Here is a 26,569-nt window from a genome sequence, read left to right as displayed (position 1 = left end):
CAGCTTCTTAAAATTTCTTTAACATCCAAGTGCACATCCAAGTGCTTATGAAGGTCTTGCACCTTTGGCAAGGCAAAGTCAAGGCTAGATGTTGGAAACAAGTTGCATTGCTTTAATGCAAAGCTACACAGTTTAGCCATGATTTAACCTCGGAGACAAGATGGCCTTCTAGTCGTCGTAGAGTTATATAAATGTCCTTTCATTTTAACCACCTCCACGCATTTACCACAGCAATCCAGTGTTAAATACTACGACCTTCCAAAGAGCTAAATCACAGGATATAACGCACTCCTTTGCCCTTTTCTAGTCTTACTTTGTTACAGGGATTGCTCCTCATTTAGTCAACAGGATAATTTGACAAACAGCTGCATTGTCATTAATGTCTTTTCATTTTTTTGTACTCCCGTCGAATGCAGCAATTGGCAAACAAATAGTGCAACAGATAGGTTATTTGGTTGATAACATGTGACATATTGGGCAGAGAGGGTATCTAATTTACTGCTTCCGCCAAGCAACTGTAAAGCTTAGATTTAGCAATCACAATGCTGAACGAAAAAATATCATGCACAAGAACAGATTACTACTACAAGAAAGTGCAACTCTTCCTCAACCTTAACAAACATGTGGGAGGATAAAGAGTGAGCATATGGATTCAAACAACCATTGTGTGCGTAGTTCAGCATGAAGGCCCACCTCTAGGACTGTGCTCTGGCTCTTTTAGCCATTTCTTGAGCAGAAAAAGAGAGGATACATTTACCTTGTTGATGTTCTTCACAAGATGAATATCAATGGTTTATAACTTTGATATCTGTAACAGAAATTGCTCCAGTACTAAATATATATTTCTAAAATACACACATAAAATTACTCTGATAAAACATCACAAAGTATTCAGTAATGTCATAATTTAAGGCCATATTAAAGGAGGCATCTTCATAGAAGATACTAGCTCATCTAAGCTGAGTATTGTCAGAAATTTCCCTTGCGGAAAGATTCAACATCCCAGAGCTCCAGCTGATGGGTTTTCATCACATCTTCTGGTTTCTCAGAGGATTGCATCGGTCAAGCGTGCAGACAACCTGGCAGGTTCTACTCATTTCAGTCCATGTCAGTCTTCTTTTGCAGTCTCCGCCGGGATGTGTTTAACGGTTTCAGTGAGTCTTCATATCAAAATTCAGGTTTTGAAATATTTTTTTCATGATGTGAGCCAGAAACAAATAAGATAAACTTACGGTAGCAATAAAGGTTTTTATATAGGAATCCGTTTCAGCTGCTCATAAGTGATAAAAAACTGAAGAAAAAGTCAAGGAAATAAACAGTTCAACACATTGTTTCAAGACTGCTACCATTATACCCTTCATTTTAGCTCTACACTTGACATCGTTTCCATCAATGCAAGCCACACCGTCGCCATTCAGTACTCTTATTCCAAAGGGCAGGCAGCACATCCACTCAATCTTAACATGAGAAGCAATGCCAAGGAGGGAACAAACAACACTTTCAGGTCCATTTAACAAGGTGTTTCTGACTGTTGGAATACAGCAAATCCTTGGAAATCTTTAGGTCCATTGCACACTTATAAGTCAAACTGCAAAGTGTGGTGGTTACCATAAAAGTGAACTCAAGATATCACTGCAAAACAATCAGATAATTAGTACATGACCTCAATTCATCTCTCAACCTGCCTGTATGTTCAGCTCTTAAAAGTTACTGTACAGTCTACCCTTTTTAGCTCTCGGCTAGAAGCAGCTTTAGCGGTCTGTAACCAGCCCGATTGTTTCTAATACAGAATATTTACTTAGTTTGGGCTTGGGACCAGCCCCTTTCTTATGATTGGATAATTTGTCTATCTCGCTTCCCTGCTCTGGATTCAATAGCTTTCATCCCTTTTCTTGTGTTTGTCCCTACCAAAAGCAATTCAGTGTCACAGTGCTCTGGTTGGTTGATTGTATCCTTCTACTGTTGGTGCTGTTTACATCTAAGGAACGAACTACTTTTTCTTTTTCTCTGACCACGCCATGGATGTGCATGTGTTCTTGCTATCTACCCCGTGTGTTGCTCCACTAGCTGGTCCATTGCTTTCCAGATCCCTATGTGTGTCTCTCTCAGCATATGAATTTTTTAAAAAGCCCCCGCCACCCAAACTACTCCGTTACTCCCCTGCTGCACCTTGAGTGGGTCAGAGTCTTCTCACCCGCCCCAATGCTCCCTGAATGACAAAATTAGACTGCTGGCCTCTCCTGCCACCTTGTTTGGGCTCTGTGCCTCGAGCTTGCTAACTGGTTCAAGAGATGCCCTGCTAATGTACTTCCTAGCTGCCATAAACATTTCAGTGCTGCTTCCTAAGTGTCTACAGTTCAGGTGCTTAGTGACTTTGGGTATACTTCAAATATTAACAGGTAATCATCATGAGTAAACAGCCTTGTTTGACTACCGAAATGCATTGTGATTGATTGAGCAGACAATAATATTGGTATGCTCAGTGGAGGCGGTAGGGTGTAGTTACAACAAAGGGAAAGCAGGAGCTGAAGGGCTGAGAAATGAGGCCGCTACCGCAAACAACTTTTTAAAAATATTCAACTTAAAGGAAACGTATACTGAACTAAACCAAATTGTAGCGGTCCAGATTAAATAAAAAAAACAAAAAAACAAGTTAAGTACCTGAAAATGATAAATCGAAGAGTATTTTTACAAAAACAAATTAGTCTACTGTGAAAATAATGAAAAAGAGAGGCAGAAATGTTTTAGTGTTTGGAAATTCAGTACAAATATACTTGTATTACATTATATTCAACTTCAAGATGGTGGACATGAGTGAGACACAAAGGAGTAACCGTCATCAATGCAGTCACCTTTGAAACATCGCAATCACAGTGCACAAAAGTCAACAAATCAACAGGGGTCAATGGCCTTTATTAGGCTCAATGATTCCTCATTCTGTGGTGTATTCAGTGGGTTCTAGGCCCAAAGGCCGAAACATGTTGACCAATGCAAAAAGAACAATTGATGGATAGAATGTTGAACAATGTCAAACATACACCCCAGTACAGAAACACAGTGACCAGTTTGAACAATTAACATTCATAATATCTCCTCTGGTTTTTAAAATTAACTATGGCACCGTCATTAAAGTTTATTAGGTGATCGATTAGATACTTTTAAATATGTACTACTTTGAAGCCCAAGCAACAGAAAGGACCTTTCTCTTCCCCCTCCAAACAGGAGCTCCTTACAGCTTGGAGCCCACGTAGACAGGTTATCTGTCCTGAATGAGGAGGCAACCCTATGCCAAAGCAAACCATCAATGGTGGGTGAGAGTCATATGTTCTAAATAAAAACACTCCACGAATACTCATCATTCCCATGGTCATACTTCAATGCATTGATTTATTGACTAAGTGTGCAGGACTTTAAATGAGATATCCTAGTGACATGGAGTCATCCAATAATCCAGACCTTAAAGGATATAATACAGTAACCCACCAAATTAATTCAGCAATTAAGTTTTGCTATTTAGTCTCTCACAATCCCTCACACTAAATTTCCTTCTCAAATATTTGTAATGTTATTTTTTGACTAAATTAAATAAAATGTTTATTTTGTCTTGTTTACGAGGGCTGAGAAGCTACAAAGTTCTGCCAGACCACATGCCTCCTTTTCTGTGCTGATACTTAAACCATTTGACCATTTTAACATAGGTGACCGTTGTGTAACAATGGTAAATTAAAAACGGCTTGCCGTACATCATGTATATGCACATATCATGGTACACATGTGCGCATGCATCACAATGCATGATTACTCAACAGAGGACATCTTGAAATGGGTCATCTTTATTAGAAAAGACCATTGCAAGATTACTAGCCATGTTTGCACATGCTTCTTAACGCAGCATGCATTTGCATGTGAAAGGCAATGAAAAAAGCATTGTCAAAACGAATAGCTCAGCCTTTTTACATGCAAGACCTACTGGCTTTGTCAATGCTCGTTTCACAGAGTGCTCTTATAATCAGCAAGACAGAGCCCCAATAAAATAGGATACATCACTCAGAGGGGCAGTTTAAGGGCTGACTTCCCATATAAAAGAGGCAGAAAAAAAGACAATTTTCGTAACATTGCCTCTTATCTCATTATGGCCCACGGGGAGAACATCAGAGGCAAAGGCAGAATGGACAGAGTACGAAAGCTAATAGGAACAATATGAAGTTCCCCTGTATTTTTCTCTCACTCAGTTTGAAGGCCCCTTAGTCACAAGGTAAACGAGCTGCAAATGTTAGTGCTCGATAGTGACAACAGTGACGTACACTTGCACAGGGAAGATCCTAAACTGGTTTCTCCCTGTAAGTCCAGAGGACATAACCATATGACTACTTTACAAACATCACGTCTGATGACTGTCTTTCTATAGCGATAGCGAACAGTAGCTGCACCATGGGCTAATGGTTAGGGCCCCAGCACAAATTAAACTCTGTAGTAACTTTAATAACAAGGACTCCCTTTCTTATTTTTTTATTAACTGCATTTTTATAAACATTATATGGATTGTGTTTGCAATATTGATCAGGGAACCCTGGCACGATTGTGGAGGACTAATCGTTATCTTCAATGCACAACGGTAAGATTATCCTTGGTTGATAGTAGCTGTGTCTTTGTGTGAAAGCTGAATGGAAGAGAGCTGCTCACTAGGGAGACAAAAAAGGGTCAGCCCATTTTTGCTTGTTCACCCCACTGGGACCCACCTCATCTCAAACTTTTCCATTACCTACTGGCTTCCATCTAGCATGGTGTTGAGCACAGGCTTACTTCCACCCTCTGAGGACCCAGTGCTGTAGGAAGTGACCCGAGCTCTAACTTGGACTCACTACACTTCCAATTCATCAATATTATGTATAATTAAAATGTCACACTTATAATTGTTAATTTTTATCATAGTAATTGTACTTAAGCAAATACTGAAAAGGCCGTTATGCTTGAAAACTCCATAAGTAAGCATCTTATGGAACTGAATACGGACTATATAATTTCATGGGGCGGGGATATTAACTGTAGACTATGTTCACGTTCAAAGATGTCTCCCTGTAATTATATTGGAGAGTCTTCCAAGGATCTGTGTCACTTTGAACACATCCCTTGTGGTAATGTCTTTAACTCTATGCTATCCAAAATCTCTCTATTCTTAACAATACATTTGATCACTCGGGCTAGACAGGAGGAGATCACGTATATCGGCAGAGGCAAGGGTAGTCTTATTGACTTCATTGCTCTTTCTGAATATCATAAAACGAAGTATGTTTCTACATCCCCAAAATATATTTTAGTGACCACTTGTCTTTGTCCATCCAGTTTGAAACACAACCAAGAAAGTAACACCAGTAGTACCACCATTAATCTAGAACGAAAACAAGAGCCTCGTGTGTAAATGAGCATCTATAGACCCTGATACTGTTCTCGAAAAAATTTGCGAATAAAAATCGACCACAAAGTCGGACATGTTTAGAAAGTGATATACACCCAAAAAGCATGTTGGTATCTTTTGCTGATGTAATCAAAACAATAAAAGAAAGTGGAGGGGACTATGTGGGCTCAGTAGAATGCAATAAACATAAATGGGAGCATGCAAACGTTAGCCTCTCCAACAATTCAGGAAGTAAAAAAGGGACTGAACCAGACCAAGAAGAATAAGGCATGTGGGTCCTGACGGCGTCCTGGCTAATCTTTTCCTGGCAAATCACAATCTTGCATACCATACTTGCAGAACATTTGCATACCTTACACCTACTCTCAGACACTGCTCACCCTACACACTCACCTACCATTTACTCTGCACAGTCTCCCTGACATTGTGCTGGCAGTCAGATAATGCTCACCCACCACTCACACAGCGCTGACTACATACATAAACCATTGATATACCTGGGATGTACGTTGTTACAACGCATGTTGTAACAACGCATGCCTTTACCACGCTAGTCTTACAAAGCAAGTCGTTACAGCGACTTGCGTTGTAGGGCGTGGATTTGAATGAATGAATGAATGCGGATTTTATAGAGCGCATAGTAACCCGGAAGCATCCCAGCGCTAAAACCGAGACAACAGAGAGGGTGGAGAGCCAAGGAGAAAGGGAAGAGGGGATCAGGGGAAAAGGTGAGTTTTCAGTAATTTCCTGAAACGGGAGTGATCGGATTTAGGAATCTTATAATTTTATATTCCAACACCAGTCCCCGTAACAGTAGGGAAGGTGTTGGAATATAAAATTGCAAGATTCCTTATCCCACAGCGCCATCCAGCGCAAGTCGTAGTAACGACTTGCGTTGTAATAGCTGCAGGGTAAAGGCACTGCGGTGTAAAAACCGCGTCGTAAACGATGTTCCCCATATACCCGAGATCCAGCACTCACATTCCTCTCACCCTCCACCCACACCTCTCACCCTGAACTCAAACCGCTCATACTGCACTTATACTTTTGACATACTTCTCAATATATACTTTCACACCTCTTACCTTGCACTGGGTTACATCTCTCACTCTGTACAATCACACAATTCTAATTCTGCACTAAACAAATATAAATAACCACGCATTGAAGAGCACCCACACCATTCTCACTGCACTCATACAATGCTTCCACACCTCTTAACTTATTATTAATGCCATTTGCGAAACCCAATACACTTACCAATGAATGATTGTATTTGCTAGATTTTAAAGCTTCTTGTTTTCACTTTACGCACGGGGATAATGCTAACTAGGGCCCAGTGCATGTGGCTGACTTCTAAAACCTGTCGAAATTGGCTACACTCCTGAATGGCATATTTAAATTACCTATAAGTCCCTAGTATATGGTACAAACATGTTTCCAGGACCTGCAAGTTCAATGTCCTTAGTGGACTGCAGCACTTATTGTACCACCACTAAAGTGACAATGCAAAGCAGGTCTTCATCCCTGCCCATGTAAAGTAGGTACGTAGATTTAAACCTGCCAATTCGACCTAGCAAACTAAAGCCCTTTGCCTGTCGTAAACCTTCCTTTTTAAGTCGAGCCTGGGCAGCGCATGAACTGCTCTGCAAGGCATGCTGTATTAGAGTATGGACTTGATGCTTCGCCCAATCTCTGGCCATATTTTTCATTGGCTTGTGTCATTGTTCTTTGTAAATTCTGGCTTCTGATTTGTTAGAACAAGTTACTTACCTTCGGTAACGATATATCTGTAAGAAACAGTAGTTAGTATTAGATTCCTTACCTTAGAATATCCCCAGGTGTCAGTCTGGATCCGGAAACTTTTGCTTAGCAATACCCCTGCGCGCCGGTAGGCGTCGTCTGCAGGCGTCGTCTGCAGGCGTCCCCTGCGGCTCCGCGTCCGTCGTCTGCGTCGTGCGCCGTGATGACGTCGCTGGAGTATATAGACGCCGCCTCCGCGCGCTGATGTCAGTTCTTTGCACACAGCTTTTCCGCGCCAGAACACGCAGAGCCATGTGAGAACCAACACTGGTGCCATTTGAAACTAGGGCCCTGAAAGGGATGTCCTTAACCCTAGGTATCAGTTCGCAGAACGGGGAGGATGGGTGGGGCGGTAAGGAATCTAATACTAACTACTGTTTCTTACAGATATATCGTTACCGAAGGTAAGTAACTTGTTCATCTGAAAGAAACAGGTTAGTATTAGATTCCTTACCTTAGAATAGATACCCCAGCAATACCAACCCCGGTGGTGGGTCTGCGAACCAATACAATCCTACACCAGAAAGTCCTTGAGGACAGAACGGCCAAAGAAGCCATCCCTCCGGACTTGACTGTCCAGGCAGTAGTGCCTCGCAAAGGTGTGCAGCGAGGCCCACGTAGCCGCCTGGCAAATGTCCTGCAAGGGGACTCCCCGGCCCAGGGCAGTAGTAGCCGCCGTGGCCCGAGTGGAATGGGCCCTCAGCCCAACAGGAGGCTCCTTCCGAGCCAAAGAGTAGCACACTTTGATGCACAGAACGACCCACCGAGAGATGGTCCGTTTATGTACCGCCCGTCCCTTCTTCGCACCCACGTAGCCAACAAACAGTTGGCCATCCACCCGGAACTGGCGTGTGCGATACATATAAAATGAAAGCTCACGTTTTGGGTCCAGACGATGGAGCCGCTCTTCATCCTTTGAAGGATGCGGAGGCGGGAAGAAGGAAGGGAGGGTGATGGACTGCCCGATGTGAAAAGCAGAGACTACTTTGGGCAGGAAAGAAGGCCTAGTTCTCAAAACCACCTTGTCAGGATGGATGGACATGAAAGGAGGTTTGACAGAAAGAGCCTGGAGCTCACTCACTCTCCTGGCAGAGGTGATGGCAACCAGGAAAGCCGTCTTTAAAGTCAGGAGACAGAGAGGACAGGAATGAAGGGGCTCAAAGGGAGCACACATCAAGAAGGTTAGAACCAGGTTCAAGTCCCACTGAGGCATCACAAACGGAACAGGTGGATACATGTGTGTGATGCCCTTCAAGAATCTTGTTACAATGGGGGACTTGAACAAAGAAGGTTGATCAGGCAGCCTCAGAAAGGTCGAAAGGGCAGAAAGGTAGCCCTTGATAGTGCCCAGAGCAGAGCCCTGCTGGGCAAGAGAAAGAAGGAAGAGAAGAACCTCAGAAAGAGGGGCAGAGAGAGGACCCACAGCCTTTGCTGTGCACCATGCCACAAACTTGTTCCACCGACCGGCGTATACCGATTTCGTGGAGGAACGCCTGGCTGCCAGAATCACATCACAGACTTCAGGAGGCAAGTCAAATGGCCTCAACTGTCGCCGCTCAATCTCCACGCATGGAGGTGGAGGCTGGAAGGGTTCAGGTGGAGGACCGTCCCCTGCTGCTGCGACAGAAGGTCCTCCTGCAGAGGCAGGCGGATCGGGGGACCGACTGACATGCTGAGTAGCTCGGGACCCAAGTACCTTCGAGCCCAGTCCGGAGCCACAAGGATGACTTGGGCCCGGTCGCGCCTGATCTTCTTCAGCACTCTGGGCAGAAGTGGTATAGGCGGAAAGGCGTATAACAGACCGCAACTCCACTCGCGCCGAAAGGCGTCGCCGTGCGAGTGCCGTCTTGGAAACTCCAACGCGCAGAACTGATGACATTGCGCGTTCTCTTCTGTGGCTAAAAGATCTAACCAAGGCTCTCCCCATCGCAGAAAGAGGCCTCGCGCCACGTCCGAGTTCAGACGGCATTCGTGATCCATCGAGCACCGACGGCTGAGTTCGTCCGCCCTGGCGTTCAGAGAACCTGCCAGGTGTTGAACCGTCAGAGTCACGCCCTGACGTTCCAGCCATTGCCAGAGGCGCAGAGCCTCCTGGCAAAGGGTCCACGACCCCACTCCGCCCTGCTTGTTGCAGTACCACATGGCGGTGGTGTTGTCCGTGAACACCTGCACTACACTCCCGTTGACAAAGGGGAGGAATGCTTTCAGTGCCAAACGAAACGCCCGGAGCTCCAACAGGTTTATATGGAGCCGGGACTCCGCCGGAGACCAGATGCCTCTGATCTCTGCCTCTCCCAAGTTGCCTCCCCAGCCCTGGAGGGACGCATCCGTCACAACAACGTGCTCCGGTTGGGGAAGTGAGAGGGATCTGCCTCTGACCCAATCGCGGTCCGTAAGCCACCACTGCAGTTGTCTCGCAGTGCCCTCCGAGATCAAGACATGGTCGGACAAGTTGCCCTGATGCTGGGCCCACTGAAACTTCAGGTTCCACTGCAGAGCCCGCATCCGCCACCGGGCGTGATGCACCAGAAGGATGCAGGAAGCCATCAGCCCCAGCAGCCGCAGCGTCAACCTGACCGAAAACCGGGATAACGGCTGAAAGATGGGAATCAAAGCCTGTATATCCTGGACTCGCCGTTCCGGAGGATAGACCCGAAACTGCGCCGAGTCGAGAACTGCTCCGATGAAAAGGAGCTTTTGAGAGGGACACAGGTGTGATTTCGGCACATTGATGGAGAACCCCAGCTGGTGCAGGAGGTCTGCCGTCATCTGAAGGTGGTGGACGACTGTCTGGGGCGAGCCCGCCTTCAACAACCAGTCGTCTAGATAGGGGAAGACTGAAACCCCCAATCTGCGCAGATGGGCTGCGACCACCGCCATCACCTTGGTGAACACCCGTGGGGCGCTGGTAAGGCCGAAGGGGAGCACGATAAACTGAAAGTGCTCGTGGCCTACTGTGAACCGCAGGTAACGCCGGTGGACCGGCAGGACGGGGATGTTAAAATACGCATCCTGCAAGTCCAACGCTACCATCCAGTCTTGCGGGTCTAGAGCAGCCAAGACCTGAGCTAAAGTCAACATCTTGAACTTCTCCTTCCGGAGGAAGCCGTTGACGTTCCTTAGGTCCAAGATAGGACGTAGGCCCCCTTTGTCCTTCTTGGGTACCAGAAAGTAGTGGGAATAGCAACCACGTCCTACTTCTGGCCCAGGAAGGCGCTCAATGGCCCCCTTGGCCAAGAGGGCCGTAACTTCCTGCCTTAGAAGTGCCAAGTGGTCCCCCGACACACTGTGGTTCTGCGGTGGCATGGCTGGAGGAGTGGTCTCGAAGGGGAGGGAGTAGCCCCTTCGGACAAGCTGCAGCACCCACCTGTCCGACGTTATTGTGCGCCAGTGGGAGAGGTGATGGCGAACCCTGCCCCCCACTGGCGTCACATGGGCCTGAAAGCACGGACTAGGAGGATTTAGTGGCAGATGCTGCGGGGGGAGGGGTGGTCTGACCCCGCCGCTGTCCCCGACCGCCACCACGGCGGTTTCCACCGCGTTGATAAGTCTGTTGTGGCGCGTGGCTGGCAGCACGTGTGGGACCGCCCTTTCCTTGGCCACGAAAGGAGCGAAACGAACCCGTTTGCTGGCGCTGGGTCGAGAGACCCAAGGACTTGGCCGTGACCCTGGAGTCCTTGAAGCGCTCCAGCGCGTGGTCCGCTTTGTCGCCAAACAGGCGACTGCCATCAAACGGCATGTCCATCAATGCATTCTGGACATCTGCCGAGAAATTGGCGGATCTCAACCAGGCGTGGCGACGAATCGCCACCGTCGTGGACATCGCCCTGCCCAGTGAGTCGGTCGTATCAAGACCACACCTGATGGAGTACCTTGCTGCGTCTCGGCCTTCAATCATAGCCTTGCCGAGCTTAGCCCGTACCTCCGGCGGGCATTCAGGCAGCAGGTCCGCGACCGTATCCCACAGAGAGTGGGTGTAGCGGCCCAAGAGGCATGCGGTGTTGCAAGACCGCAGTCCCAGACTCAGGGACGAGAAGACCTTCTTACCATACTGGTCGTACCTCTTAAATTCCCGGTCGGGCGGGGCCGACGGGAATACGGTCTGGGAAGTCGAGGCCTGGATCACCAGGCTCTCAGGGGTGGGATGGGTGGACAAGAACTTGGGGTCATCCGTACACGGACGGTGGCGTCTGGCCACGTTCCTATCAACAGGCGAACCTGAAGTGGGCCTGGACCACGTGCCCAAAAGAACGTCAGTTAAGGCCTCGTTGAACGGCAGCAGTGGCTCCTGTGGGCATGACTGCGGTTTGAGTACCTCAGTGAGGATGTTAGTCCTGACGGCCGCGACGGGGAGCTCAAGGTTTAAGGCCTTGGCAGCCCTCATCAACACCACTGAATAAGCTGCCCCCTCCTCCGTAGCCACGGTAGGAGGCGAGACAAAGCCAGGGTTGGGGGAGTCATCCAGACCACTGGCGTCACCCAAGTCACCTGTCCAGTCCACATTGTACTGACACTCGCGGGTCAGAGGGTCCTCAGACCCCTCCCACTCCTCTCCGTAATCTACATCCTCACCATATTCGGAATCAACAATGTAGACCGGCTCCCCGGGGTCAACAGGCCCCATCGGCGTCGGACTCTGCGTCGGGCGACGCTGGTTCGACTCCGCGTCCGGAGTCGGAGAGGGAATGGGGCGGCGCCGCTGGGAGCCGGAGACCCGGCGCCGCGCGGGGGCGGCGCCGTGGGTTGCCCCGATGAAATCGGCGCCGGAGAGGCCGGTTGACCAGCCGGCGTCGACCCTGAAGGCCCCTGCGGCGCCGGGGCCGGAGCCGTCGGCGGCGTCGGGGCCGGAGCACCCGACGGCGACGAGGCAGGAGCACCCGAACCGCTAGGGCCCTCGGACGGGACCACAGGGCCCGCAGGCGCCGGAGGCCCCGTCGGAGGAGACAGTGCCCTCATGGCCATGAGGAACGCCTCTATCTCCTCGGGCGACGCGCCTTGCCCAGGGACCGCAGGGTATGGAGCAGGCCGTGTCGGCGACTCACGCGGATCCGAGGCCACCCGAACCCCCGGCCGCATCGCGCGAGCGTTGGGGGGAGTCGGGGGTACGATGACGACGCCCCGACTTCTTGTGCTTCCTACCTGAGGAACCAGAGGAATGGTGACTACTCCCGGAGCGCTCGTGACGGCTCCGCAACCGCTCCCTCGATCGCTCCCTTGACCTCCGGCCGGACCGGGACCGCTCTCGACGCGGGGCCGACACCCGGAGCTCGAGCAGCTTGCGGGACCGCTCCAGTCTAGCTTTATTCGTCAAGGCCCGGCAATCGACGTAGGCGTCCACGTCGTGGTCTGGGCCCAGGCACCGGAGGCAGAGTCGGTGATGGTCCGTGACCGACATCGTGCGGTCACAGCCGTCACAGTTCTTAAAACCGGGCATCCTACCGGCACCATAAGAAGATATCAGAAAGATTAAAAAAACTTTGGTCAAAGACCGGAGTACTGCTCTTCGGATCTGCGCTAACTGGCGCGGAAAAAAGAAGAACTGACGTCAGCGCGCGGAGGCGGCGTCTATATACTCCAGCGACTTCATCACGACGCCGACGACGGACGCGGAGCCGCAGGGGACGCCTGCAGACGACGCCTACCGACGCGCAGGGGTATTGCTACGCAAAAGTTTCCGGATCCAGACTGACGCCTGGGGATATTCTAAGGTAAGGAATCTAATACTAACCTGTTTCTTTCAGATATAGGCTTGTTAGTCCCTCCTTAGTGCCGCCTTGTCTTCCTTTGTACCCTCCTACGAGGACTGGCTCATTTACTTCTCTTGTTACACAGTATGTCTTATTTAGTCTGTAAGCACTATTTTCTTTAACGAGTACTGCAGGCACGACATGCTTTCCTGCAACATTCAGTGTGCCATGCACGCTTTCACTACCCAAGCAGCCCGGGACAATTGCAGCAGTTTATTTGAAATTAAATAGGTCTCACATTTCCAAGAGTTTGAGTTATAGCCATTGTAAATGACAATACCTTTTTTATATGTGAATTATCAAAACAGATTTAAAAAAGTAATTGTCATTTACAATGCCAATAACTTAAACTCGCGCAAATGCGAGACCTATTGCACTGCAAATGCTTGTTGATACTTATTTATAAGTCACCCCAAATGTAGGCCCTAAATGCTTAAAATGCAGGGTGCATGATATTTGAAAAGTAAGACATCTATATTTTATGTTTTATATGTCCTGGCAGTGAAAACCCTCCAAAGTCATTTTTTCATTGTGGCAAGGCAGGCTCTCGCACTGGAAATTCCCTGTACTGCTTTTACCACTCGCCTTCCTACTCCTTTTAAATAAGTTACTGGTGTACACTACAAGCGCTGTTTAGCATCATAATCAATGTGCATCAAGATCACATTTCAACATAGATCTCAATAAGATTACATTTGCATTTAACTTCTGAAAAATACCTCCACTTACCTGTGTCGCCCAAACCAACATAACATCACCGGTCAAAGTACTTAACTCAAAACAAATTGGCCAGTGCTTGACATATAATATAACACATACATAAAGCACATGAAGGATACAATAATGTTCCATGGGCCCAACCTTAACCAATTCGGCCAAAATCCTTTGTACAGTGCAAAGAAGCCTTCACTCCTCCAGGTCTGTGGAAAGACAAACACAATTAAGTGTTATAGTTCTGAAACAAATGACACTGCGTCATCCTGTAAACATAGACATTTTCCAAACAGCCCCGCTAACAAATACATTGCAATGAAATAATGTGAAGATTGTTAAATCTAACATTTAAAAAGTGCATTAGCTACACTATGAGCAGTTGCAAAGGTTACCCAATAGAAGTGCTTTGAAGACAAACAAAGTACCCCAAAACATTCATCTATCAGAGTCTTCGCCACGTGAATGAGTAGTGACAGACAGAAGAATCTTTTCTGGTGACCACAAGTCAAGCAATAACATGAACAGGATGCATGAATAAAGGCCTCATCTCATAGCAACCAAGTCAGATGCAGGCATTTTTAGGCAAAGGGTGAAGATCTCACCAGATCAGTGAGTCTTGTAAGTAATGGAAAACGGTATATCCTGAATGAAAGTCTCTGTCACATTGTACTAAAACAAATGTAAATCTTCTTCCTCTATTTTAGAAAAGACGCAGCATGTTCACAGAAGATAAAGTAGAGATGGCTGCTCAAGAGTAGGAAGAAACATGGGATTAGTCTTCCGCAGCCCTAATTTTAAAAAGAAATGGAACATTAAGGCTCATTCTGGGCTTCAGCACTTTGAGAATGAGCCATTTTAATTTCAACAGCCCCTATTTAGAACATTTCTCTAACCTTATGTTTTTGAATTTTCAGCAAAGTGAAAACTCTGTATTCGCCGGAGGAAGGTAATTTGGCAACATAGCTGGACACCTTTGTTGTTAAGATTACTTTAGGAATTCCCTACCATTATACGACACATGAAAATGACTGTTACATTGAGAAAACCCTTAACACTCCATCTATTCTGCCAGGCATTTGGATAATCCCATCCTCTTCAAGATTTTCATCAGTCGTCCTGGTGTTTAGGTGCCCAAGAGCAGCAAACTTTCACCCTCAGCCTTCAGAACTTTGCTTTGGCAGGCCTAGTCATCTTTTTGGGACATATTTGTTGGTACTGCATTCTAGGAGCGACTCACCCTTGCTGGTGGACTATTAGGCCGTACAATGCTAGGCTAGTACTGCGCTCTTTGTCTGATTTTCTATGCACCCTCAATCCAAAAAGATCTGAGGCCATTGAAGTGAGGTTAGTAGCACTCTAAAAAAAAAAAAAAGCTAAAATAAAGGAAACATAACTAAACGGTTTTGCCCAAAGCCAGTTATCATATGAAACAATAGAATCAGCGTCTCGCTTCTTACCTTCAGAAGACCATCCAAAGTACCCTTGTACAGATCCATAGTGCCCACCACTATTCTCTGGTTCATTATACGAGTTCGCACAACATCAATAGGATTTGATGCAATTGCTCCAGCTAGACCACAGGAAAAGCTGGAACTGCAAAAGATCATAGTTAGTATAAAATGTTCAGTATGGGATAGTAAATGGGATGTACTTTTTTAGGGTAAAGTAATGACAGACGTTTTCAGGGTTTTCTCTGGCCCTGCTCAGGTATTGAAAGAAATTGTGTGTAATGCTTCAAATGCATGTGTGGGTGAATATTTGCATCTCAATGAGAGTGAACGGATGTGGAACCAATCTCCCGATGTATATTGTGGCTCGGTGTGCGGGAACAAGCAGGTATCTCCTCAGAACATTTTTACAGCAGATGGTCTTCCTTACAAACGTCCCCATTTGATAAGCAAAATGACATATGGCTATTTACCGGTATTGATCTGGTTAGAAAAATAATCCTTTCTATTATACAATGTCAACTTAATTGGAATATGAAACTAGTGACCTTTCAGCTCTTTGGCTCACAACCAAATTAAAAGGTACAATTCACAGGTGTCCCACTTGCTGTAGGTTGTGCTTTGTACCAACTCTGCGCCACTGAGGTAAACACACCCTCTCAGTATAATGTCATTAAGTGGATATGTTCTACTGGGGAATGTAAATGTGTTTGTATTTATATAGCGCCTTCTACCCAGAGGTCTTGTAGCGCTGTATTCATAGCTCTGTGGAATCCTTCCTGGCTTTCCTGTGAGATGTCCACTCCTGGGAACCCCCAAGGTGAAGCCAGGCATCCAAGCGCTGCTGGGGCCGTTGTGGAGATTAAGCAAGTTATTGCCCAGAGTCACAGAGTGGGGACCCATGATTAGACCAGGCACTGAGGCAAGAATTATCAGGTCCGGGGAGATTGAGTCCAAGAGCCGCCGAGGCGGGTATTGAACCCTAGTCCTGGGCCAGACCTCTGCATCAGGGTCTGCCTCTCTAACCATTGAGCCACGCTTCTCCACGCTTCTCTGGGGAAGGACAGAAGGAATGTAGGGCAGGATGTCCTTATACCTTTTGTAATTTTAATGAGCCAATCCGAAATTAAAATGAGTTACAAAACCTGAATGGCTCTCTGCTAAAGAAAGGGGGAGAACAGAGGTACAAGACTGAGGAGAGAGGGACAATAAATGTGAGAGGAGAGGGGTAAGAAGCGAGGAAAGGAAATGAGTGTGCACTTGCCATACTAAGCTTGTGATGTGCTGCTGCAACATAGCCATCCCCAAAGACATTATGCAATACAATAGGGGAAAACATTATCATGCTGGTTAGTATTTATGCTCATACATTTCAAGGTGGATTCAGAAACCAATACATGGATTGAAAATTAAAACAGAGTGCACCTACAGAGAAACCAGCAGGAATTTAACTTATCACTGCCAACTCAACTACAAAAGACTTGCTTTGGGATGTGTAATTGCAAAACGCAACATAGCACGGATGTGGGGGGCAAAGGCAGCGCCGAAATTAAGCTCCTGGAAGACCGATATAGACTGGTGCATGCTCCAGGAGAAAACAGTGTACATGGCACGTGGATGCCCACGGAAATGGACTGAAGTTTGGTCCAACTGGAACGAATATAGAGGCAACATATGCGAGCCCCCACAAACTGTCCTGATTGACGAGCCACTCGGATTGTGAATAGAACTGTGAAGTACTGCCGTATACACTGTAAAATGTAAACGCTCTGTACGATTTGTGCTCTCCCACGACGCACATGTGATTAAGATGTATTTGGAATGTGATGACCACTGTCTTTTCCTATGTTGTTAATAAAAACAGAATAACAAAAAAAAAGACTTCAGTCACTGAATTACAGATGCAGCTTATTCAGTCGGGAAAATATACTCTTACAGTATACCTGCCACTGCCTCAAAACTGTTCGAACGTGTCACAAAATGGCTAACACATTTCAAAATCAAGGGATATTAGTAGCAGTCTATTTTCACCCAAAAAGGATTTGCTGGTTTTGTGGAGTCTCAGGGTCGGAGAAACAGCAGGAATACATTTTTACAAAACGCAGAAATACCAGAAAACCTTAAGCTCTATTTTTAGATTTAGAAAATGTGCTGATAAATTGGGACCTAAAGTGTAAATGTGGGCCACCATAGCTTTATCTAGGTCACACTGCCCTTTTTTGGCAGAAAGTCAAATCCAGCTACATAAAAGGGAATCTGAAGCAGGCTTCTCCAACAGGTAGCTCGTGAGCTACTGGTAGATCTCCAGCTGCCTGTAAGCAGTTCTTGTGCGTGCAAACTACCCTAATAAATTAGAAGCTTTTGCTTGGTTCAATTAATATATGTGTACCAAGATGGAAAAAATTGTATTTGAGAAGAAAATGTTAATAGTTTCAGAACTCATAAGCTGATGTTTATAGAAAAAAGGTAGAATTACCAACATATATTTTAAGGTGACACTTGAGTAATAAATCATGCAGAGTTGAGGAGAATGAATACTAATAACTAGATACCAGGGAACTACAGCTATGCTGGTTATGTACTACCCATGTAAAGATACTCTACATTTGCAAAGCGTTTATATTATCGCTGGCAACCAAGCCTAATACACTGACAATATCATTGCTGGCAGTTGGGTTTATATTTGCCACCAATGTAATATTTTCTGATGTGGTTGTTGGTATAACTCTAATAATATCAGTTGTGCAGAATGATTTTCATTGTTATGTGGCTCTTACTGCAGAAAAGGTTGGAGACCCCTGATCTAAAGGCATTCAGGATTGTCTTGGCATGAAAGTCGAAACTGCAAAATGTAATTCATGGGATAAACATTACATACATGAAATGTGTGAGGACCGTATCTCCCATGAGTCCCGACATTATTAAATGTTTTTTCGTGATGTCATACACTGGAAGTTCTACTCCAACAACGATGGCTGCCCTCTGAGCTGTCGGAACAACACCCTGTGAAAGGAAGACAACAGAACATAGGCAACTGAGTCAACGTGGACTGATTAGGAATGGAAGCTGAGACAGCTGGGCCACATCATCTCACAATGCTATCACAGCGAAAGGCAAGGTGAAGAAAAGCATGGCAGCATGGAGATACTGGTTTATATGGTTGCACTGCTGTCATCATCAGATGGTCAGAATTTTTATTGCAAGTCTATATCCCGATATGGTAGGAGTAAATGAGCAAACTTGCAAGCAAGTGGACAGATCTGGAGGTTCTTGTTACCATTCCTCACCTTTACCCCAAGTCACACACAAACTAGACCTTTGGCTGGATTGCTGTTTCTTGCAGGTGACAGATACATAGCAGGTGTCTGAGGCACTGGGGGCAGCCCCAACACCCACTGACCACGCACGCAACCTGGGAATCATCCTCGACTCAATGTTCCCAATGACCAAGCAAGTCAACGCAGTCTCCTCCTCCTGCTTCAACACCCTCTGCATGCTCCACAAGATCTAAAGATGGATCCCGATAGATACAAGAAAGACAGTCACCCAGGTCCTCGTCAGCAGCAGACTCCACTACGGTAACGCCCTCTACGCGGGAGCCCCGACCAAACTCATCAAACGACTACAATGCATTCAAAACTCCTCGGCATGACTAATCCTCGATGTACCACGCCACGGCCACATCACCCCCCACCTGAGAAACCTGCACTGGCTCCCCGTCAAAAAGAGGATATCCTTCAAGCGCCTCACCCACGCACACAAGGCACTCCACAAGACCGGCCGAGTCTACCTCAACAGACGGCTGTCCTTCTACATCCCCAACCGCCAGCTACGCAGGTCGACCTCTCACTCGCCACCGTCCCTCGTATCCGAAGAACAACCACTGGTGGGAGATCCTTCTCCCACCTCGCCGCCAAGAAATGGAACACCCTCCCACTGAGCCTACGACAGACCCAAGACCTGCTGACCTTCAGGAGGATACTCAAGACCTGGCTGTTCGATCAATAGCGCCCTCCCAGCGCCTTGAGACCCTCGCAGGTATGTGGTGCGCTTTATAAATGATTGATTGATTGATTGCGGTTTCAGTTTGTAATTCTGATCTTAATGTCTTTTTTACTGACCGCACAACCCGTGGAATTATCTTGTTGGCTATTCCCAAGCAAAAGTTTATGCTTAATCCAAAAAAAGAAAAACACACATTGGGGTACATTTTGGTTGGTCACAAGTATATTTATAATGCACGTCTGCCTTTGGGGCATTTTTAATGCCTTTTTCACTCACCGCACAACCCGTGGAATTATCTTGTTGGCTAGTCCCAAGCAAAAGTTTTGGATTAATCCAAAAAAGAGAAAATACATTGGGGTACATTTTGGTTTGTCACTAGTATATTTATAATGCACGTCTGCCTTTGGGGGCAGCTTGTGGGCTGTCAAGGTGTGCGCTGCCATGCTGTTCTTAGACTATCTGTACTATACAGAAACAACACAATCTAGCATTATTCACAGTGTAGTGTTGCACAACTCAAGGAAGTCAATACTGCAGCAGATTAGCACAGCTGGTTCAAACCTGTGATGCTAGCCATGCAAAGCAGGCTATGGGGTGTACAAACACATGCAGGCGCTAGTACAGTGACACCGAAGAAGGCAGACCTAAGGTAGCAAGTTGTACAGGCATCGAGTTGAGAGTAAACATTGACAGTTGTTTAGCCTTCAGGGATGTGAAGGATATGTACAAGTAGGAAGAGAGGAAGGGAGGGGAGAAAGAATGCTTGGTGGACATGTACGGCAGACAGCAACAGCAGGGATAGAGCTAAGAGCTAAGAGATACAATATTCTTGGTCACTGAGGACGACAGAAAAACAACATAATAAGTAGTAGAGTTCATTGTGCTGTTGCAATCTGTCTTCTTCAGTCTCTTCCAGTCTCTCACCCTCCTTACATCACACCGTTTCTATTTTTCTTATTACGTTCTACCTAAAGTGATCACCAGAAACTTCTTTCCTTTCCTTACATTACATTGTCCTTCCCTTCCTCGCACTTTTGCAATGTCACCTATTACAATTCTCTCCTTATTCTCCACCTTATGAATGAGTCCTAAAGCAGTACCTCCAAAGAAATCTGGACTAAGTAGTGTCACTTAACCCAAGAAGTCATGCACCCTGCCTTGGCAAAGTACCCATCACTGAGTGCTTAAGATGTGAGGCAGTAATGTTTAGCAAACATATGTAAAGATGACCATGTGGCGGCTAACAGTAGTCAACCACCTGTGCACCTCTGGTGAGAGCAGTCCGATTCGCTACATGGTCTTCTTTACATATGTTTGCTAAACATGACTGACTACCAGCTTAAGCATTCAGTGAAGTGGAGTGGTGTGTGCAAGAATGGCAGCTGGAAAATATTTCTTGGACAGGGCATAGCAGAGTTTAATACAAAGGGTAATACAAGGGGGCATGGTATACTTAGCCCCTGCTATGTAGTTACTGGCACTGCAGAAACCTATAAAGTACTGATCCTCCACTCTGCACCCTCACGTGCAGTCTATGTAGAAGACCCTACACATCTGGAGTTCAGTCAATGCAGCCACGAGTCTTCCTTGGTGGGAGGACAGAGCAAAGATAAAAGAATCCTGGTAAAATTCAGATCCCACAGGATGGACGTATAAAAAAGAAGAACCTATTTATCAAAGTAAAAGACAGCCAATGGTGGTGCAATCGTAGATAACCGATCCTATGGGACAAAGTCATCATCGCTAAAGAGTTTTCAGTCAGAAGCAAAACCGAGTAACTGTGCAACAGCTCACACTGTGATGCCATAAGAAACGCTGGTCAAGTAAAGGGCTGGGCAATCAATGTGTTGCTGATAGATCAAATATTTCTTCATATATATTTCCAGAACTCAGGATGCAAACAATGTTTGCATTATGACATAAGCAACCTTTTTTCAGAGCCAAATATGAAAAACCATGAAATATGTGCATGGGTTTGCTTGTATTGTGACCACCAGTGCTTGTGACAGTATGAATCCTGTATGATCTGGGAAGTGAAACAAAAAATAAATGAAACTGCTCAATGTTTAAACTTAAGAGCGCAATTGTCTAATAATGTACAGTCAATTTTATTGGAATATAGCAAGGGATGAGATTCTGGTAGAACATCAGAGAGGTGTAACTGAAATGTTTTAAGACCTTCGGACTCTCACCAATGAATAAAACTTAAAAGGATTTAGCTCCCATAGTTAATGGACATAGCGGTCCAAAAGGCACAAGTGTTTTGCTGTTCGAAGGCAAGGCTGCCAGAAACTAGGAATTTTTGCCCCATAGAGCCTAGTCTATTAGAGTCTTGGTGTAGAGGAGACATTGCTAATGTGTTTGGTTTCAGTTGTGTGGAAGAAGCTGTTACCACAAGGCTCTCTGGGAAGGGGTGTGAAGAGAAGAATGAATGGCCTGTGTCGTCTAGCAAACTGTACACTGTTGGACCACAGAAGAATTTCTCTCAGACAGCCAGACAGGTTCCAACAGCTCCCTTTTGAAAGTCTGTGGAAAACGTTTAGAGGTTTTCTGTTGAAATGTCAGACTTTGCCTTAGTAGTGGGCAAAGTCAACTTTAGCCAATTTGTTGTTTTTCGTACCATTTTACAGAATGAAGACACTTCCTCTGAAGGAGGACCAGGAGGCTTGGGGAGGTCTCACTCAGGAGATGTACCCACGTCACTTGCGTTTTGTAAATCCTTGAAAAGGTTACCATCTCTGTTTTAAGAGAGAAAATGGTTTTCCACCTCTGAATCACCATTCTCTATTTGGCCATAATGTTTTTAAGGCAAGACTAGAGCATTGGAGTCAGACAAGAAGCGTCCATGATGTGAGCAAATGTCTGGTGCTTGAGAGATGTTTTGCCAAACGTTTATTATCAAATCAGAACAAAACATTTTCGGTAGCCACTCAGATAATGTCCATCAACTTCAAGGGTTTTAAAGTGGTGAAGAAATCTAAAACAGAGTTGATACTCTTCGGTAATTACATCTCTTTCTGGAATGATCCTCGGAGCCTTGTTAATCTAGGTCTGCTTCCATCCCCAGATGGGAAAATGACAAATCGAGGTCATGTTTGATAGTCAACTCGGTTTCCCTGAACAGATCAATCAAATTGCATCTTCATGTTTTTATCTTCTGAAGATCCTCAACAAAGTGCTCCCATTTATCCCATTAAACATGCAAAAAACGACAGTGGCTGCCTTAGGTTATCCAGGATAGATTATTGTAACTCTATATCTGGAAATTCACAACAGCCTTTCATCAAAGCTACAATCCGTGCAGAATTCTGCAGCCAGCCTGCTCCTAAAAATTCCCGAATTATTTTCATTTTAAAAAGCATTTGAGGTCTTCACTGGCAACCTGTTGGCGAAAGGGTCAAATGTAATGCCTTATGTATGGTGCACAAGGCGCTACGAGGAGTTGGCCCACTCTACTTTCAGAAAACCTTTTTATGGCATGTCCCACAACGTGTCCTAAGATCCTTTTTTGCTAAACTAGTAACTATTCCAAAAATAAAGAAGGCTAAAAGGGTGGCTGAAGCTTCTCCTATGTAGCTTGCAAGTTCTGGAACTCTATGCCACTCTCACTGAGATCTCAAATGAATAGGTCCCTCCTTAGAAAATCTCTCAAGACATGGCTTTTGTCTCCAGCCTTGAGTAGGTCTCCTTTTGGTCAGCTCAGTTTTAGAAAGTTAGCACCAAGACGCCTCCGCATTCTCACCCCCTATAAAACTTGAACTTACTTACTTTACATAGGCTTAATATGCTAGAATTTCTGCTGCTCTTCGTCAGTCCTTTATCCACAGCAATCACACTGATTACTTCGTCTTATAGAGTAACTTGCAAAATGTAGGTAGGCACATGCAAGGAAGGTGGCACAGATGAACAGGCATCTGCTTTGATCCCTAGGCATACTCCTCTTACCCAGTCCCTTTCTTGTTTCCAGTATTATTTTGATAACCCTACAATGGTAAAATTAGAGCTAGCTGGTCAGGTACAGATATTTGAAGGAATACCCATGTTTACCAGAATGTAGAAAGCAAGCAATGGCTATGCAAAATAGTTTGGTTAATTTGCCTTTTTTGGGGGAATTTACTTGTTAGAGATTCAGCTAAGCCAGGAGAATAAACAACTTAACTAAACGTAACGCAGATGTGATATCATTGCTTGACATTAAAACACAAACTTTTTATCTATCATTGTAGTATGCGGGGAACAACTTTATGGGAACCATTTTGCACGGTGAAAAAGAAACGGGCACATGCAGTGTTCAATACTTACCCTCCACAGACCACGGGTTCCTTCCTGCTGGTAGATATTTATGAAGTTGCAAATCATACCACCTTGCACTAAACTACCTTGAGCCTGCATTCGAATCTGTAAAAGAAAGTGATATTTGACAGAAAGTGCATGTACTTTGCAATTTGTCCTTTCAAAAATTGCGCTGAGTCAATGGAATATGTGATGGACATGCAAGGACAATGGCAGTGAAACAGGCCAGCACGAACTAAAAGGAATGGGGGGTGTACAATGTTGCTGATGACTACGTTTTTGGATGCAATCAATTATAACAGTTGTATTGTTTACGGTATATATTCTGTAGTTCACTAAATCAGAAAATAAAAATAAACGTATAAAAAAAAAAGAGAATTGTGCTGAGTCAGTGGTGACACTTTTCCTGCATCCTCCCACACAACATACTACTATTTTAATCAATTTTCTTTTTTATAATTACACTTTCTGCTTCCCTCTCCCAGGTGGTGTGTTTTAGATTCTCTACTACATATATACAATACTATAGCTTCGATCTGAAATCCAGTGGTTGTCTCAGATTCATAGTTTTTCCGACACAAAGCAAACCTCCAAATTTTCTTCATCTGCCAATTCTATGTGGATATGCCCTCTTAGCCCAGCTACTTATTTAGCCCCTTTCCTTTCAGCAGTTGCAGTTCCCACTTTTTCCATGTCCCCACTACCCCAAAGGTGTCCCTATCCTGTCACATAGAGCTCCTTCATGAGTAACCAATGTCCTCTTCTTCGATACTCAAGGACCTTGCACTGACCATCTGTTAGACCAGTGAGCCTTAGGGTAGTCATCCCCATCAGGTGTTTTGTTCGTTCAGAAAGTTAATGAGCAATAAAGATGCCATTAAATCTTGTTTTTATCTGATCACATTTATGGTCTGTTCATGGAAAGAGGTCAAATGTTGCCTTTTGCTAAATGCTGCTTGGAAAATTACCCTTGATTTTTTCTCCTCACCGTGAGAACGATTGGCTGGGAATCCGGACACCTCACCCGCCCAATTAGACTTCCCTTGCAGCTGCAATTTCTTCTCCGCCTGCCCCCTGATTCATTCTTCTCTACGCTGGGTAACGCCGCTCCAGCACCCAGGTACAGCCTGCTTCCTCAAATCCATTGAACACCTCCAGGATCTATTAACTACCTCATTCCCATGTCGGAGCGCAATCAGTAGCCCCTTTGCCAGATTCTCACGACCTTCACCTCTGCTTTCTGGATTACTGCAGCATTATCCTTGCAGCAAAATCCGTGATTTAGTAAACATGGTCCTGAAGATGCCCTGATATTGAACAGGTCGAAATGCCGTCGACTACTCAGCGCAAATCGCGGCTTCCATGGGGTCAATCAATTCTGTCTAAATGATAATACCTGACTTATGTTGATCTGTCCAGTATCATTGACCTCATAACTTCTTGTTTTTACTGTTTTTCCGCCGTTCACGCTGTTTTATCACCTTTGTTTCACTGCGCCTTTCACCAACACGTTCAGTACACACTAGGTCGTTATGGTTACTTTAAGTAAAATTGTATTGTAGTGCTGATATAACTACTAACAAATAACACCTTATATTCTAGAAAATCTGCTTGTGGTCTCCCTTTCTTTTCCTCCCTCAAGAGATTTATACAATTTTTTTAATTGCCTTTGCTAATGACTACCGGTTGAGACACTGTTGTTTTTGTTATATACTCCACCCGGTCTCAACTAGCTTAATGGGTTTACGCCTGTGCTTTGTATTCTTTTTGAAATTTGGCATTTTTCTTGTCCTAACAATTTGGTGCCTGGAGCCTGTATCCTGGATCAGGTGACTAGGTGCAGCTGGAAGTTGATTTCTGTGCAGTGCTCTCAAACAGTGAGAAAAGTGGGGAATATGTGTTGGCAGGATAGGCCTTCTCTGACTTGATATGGGAGCGGAGCTGCCACATACCCTACTTGAACATCACAAAGTCTCTGAGTCAGCTCCATCACAAAGGTTTTCACACTGTTCTTTTGTGTCCCAGACAAGCTGGAGCTAGGGCAGGGAGGTAGGAAATGTAAGACATCTCTGTAGGGGAAGGACTCTAGAAGCTTGTCCCACTTCCAAGTGGGAACCAGGTATACATAGTAGACCCTCAGACTAAATTCTTCAGTACATGGCTGTACCTGTGGAAGACTCAGAATCACTGCTGTCCTAATCTGTAGCAAGGACTGCTACTCCGCTGCCCTGCAACTCTGCTGCCTGAGTAAGAAGGACTAAATCTGCAGCTTGAAGCCAGGACCACCAGAGTCATCCCAAGAGCTAGTTAGCTGGTCGCCTGATCTGAGCCTCAGGGACAGAAAAGGCTCAGCCACCTGGAGTCCTGCACCTGGACTCGGCCTGCTGTGTATCTTGCCCCAAGAGTGGTGTTATCCCAGTCATGGACCCTTGGACATGGGCCTGAAGATGGTCGGCCAGCCCAGCTGTGGTCTTTTGGACAGAACCGATGCAGCTCAAAGCCTCTCCTCACAGTTGCGCATCAGAACCGCCTCTGCACAATGCATCCCCATTGTTAGACCCCCCCACAGTTCTTCGGAAGCCCTGCTGTGCCTCACACAGCCCCACAGCTCCTCAGAACCACCAAAGTGCGACGCGTTCTAAATCTAGGATATCACAGCGCTCCTCAATCAGGTTTTAAAGTACTTTGTTTTAAAGGTTTACAAGGTTTTAAAGTACTAGGCTTTGCAAGCCTAAATTGGCCCCTGTATCCGGGCAACGTGCATTGCGGTCAGCCTGAACTTCTGGCTTTGTCCAGGTCCGGCGCAACCGGATAACTGCAGTTGGCGCTTAGTTCTTTTAAGCACTACTTTTGCTCAAACCTATTAAATTGCTCATCTCTGGTTCTACTAATGAGAATATTGCCATTTTGGTTTCAACTCACTTATTACATTTTAGTCTATTTTCCTAAATTGGTTTGGGATTTTCTTGTGTTGTGTTTTCACTTTATTACTGTTTCTGTGCTTCATAAATACTAAACATATTGCCTAAGTTAAGCCTGACTGCTTTTATGCCAAGCTACCAGATGGTTGAGGACAAGTTAATTTAAGGTTAGCTGGTGTTTCACCCTGACAATAATTGTGGTTGCTGCTTAAGTAGAGTTTA

The 26,569-nt window shown here is 45.5% G+C and overlaps 1 protein-coding gene across 1 annotated transcript in view; it reads right to left on the bottom strand.

The window, feature by feature from the left end:
• Nucleotides 1-516: 516 nt before the first annotated feature.
• The window catches only part of SLC25A14 (solute carrier family 25 member 14), a 329,441-nt gene continuing 303,388 nt past the window's right edge, over nt 517-26,569 (bottom strand). The window contains exons 6-10 of the mRNA XM_086964677.1: nt 23,436-23,531; nt 18,007-18,131; nt 15,138-15,273; nt 13,806-13,886; nt 517-1,291 (exon numbers count right to left, since the gene is read on the bottom strand). Of these exons, the coding sequence (XP_086820803.1) occupies nt 1,250-1,291; nt 13,806-13,886; nt 15,138-15,273; nt 18,007-18,131; nt 23,436-23,531 (480 nt within the window). The 3' untranslated portion in view covers nt 517-1,249. The remainder of the gene's footprint in view (nt 1,292-13,805; nt 13,887-15,137; nt 15,274-18,006; nt 18,132-23,435; nt 23,532-26,569) is intronic.

Source organism: Lissotriton vulgaris, chromosome 4_1 (assembly GCF_964263255.1).
Source record: "Lissotriton vulgaris chromosome 4_1, aLisVul1.2, whole genome shotgun sequence".
Lineage (NCBI taxonomy): Eukaryota > Metazoa > Chordata > Amphibia > Caudata > Salamandridae > Lissotriton > Lissotriton vulgaris.
The sequence above is the reverse complement of the archived record's forward strand: the minus strand, read 5'-3'. Positions and strand labels throughout refer to the sequence as shown.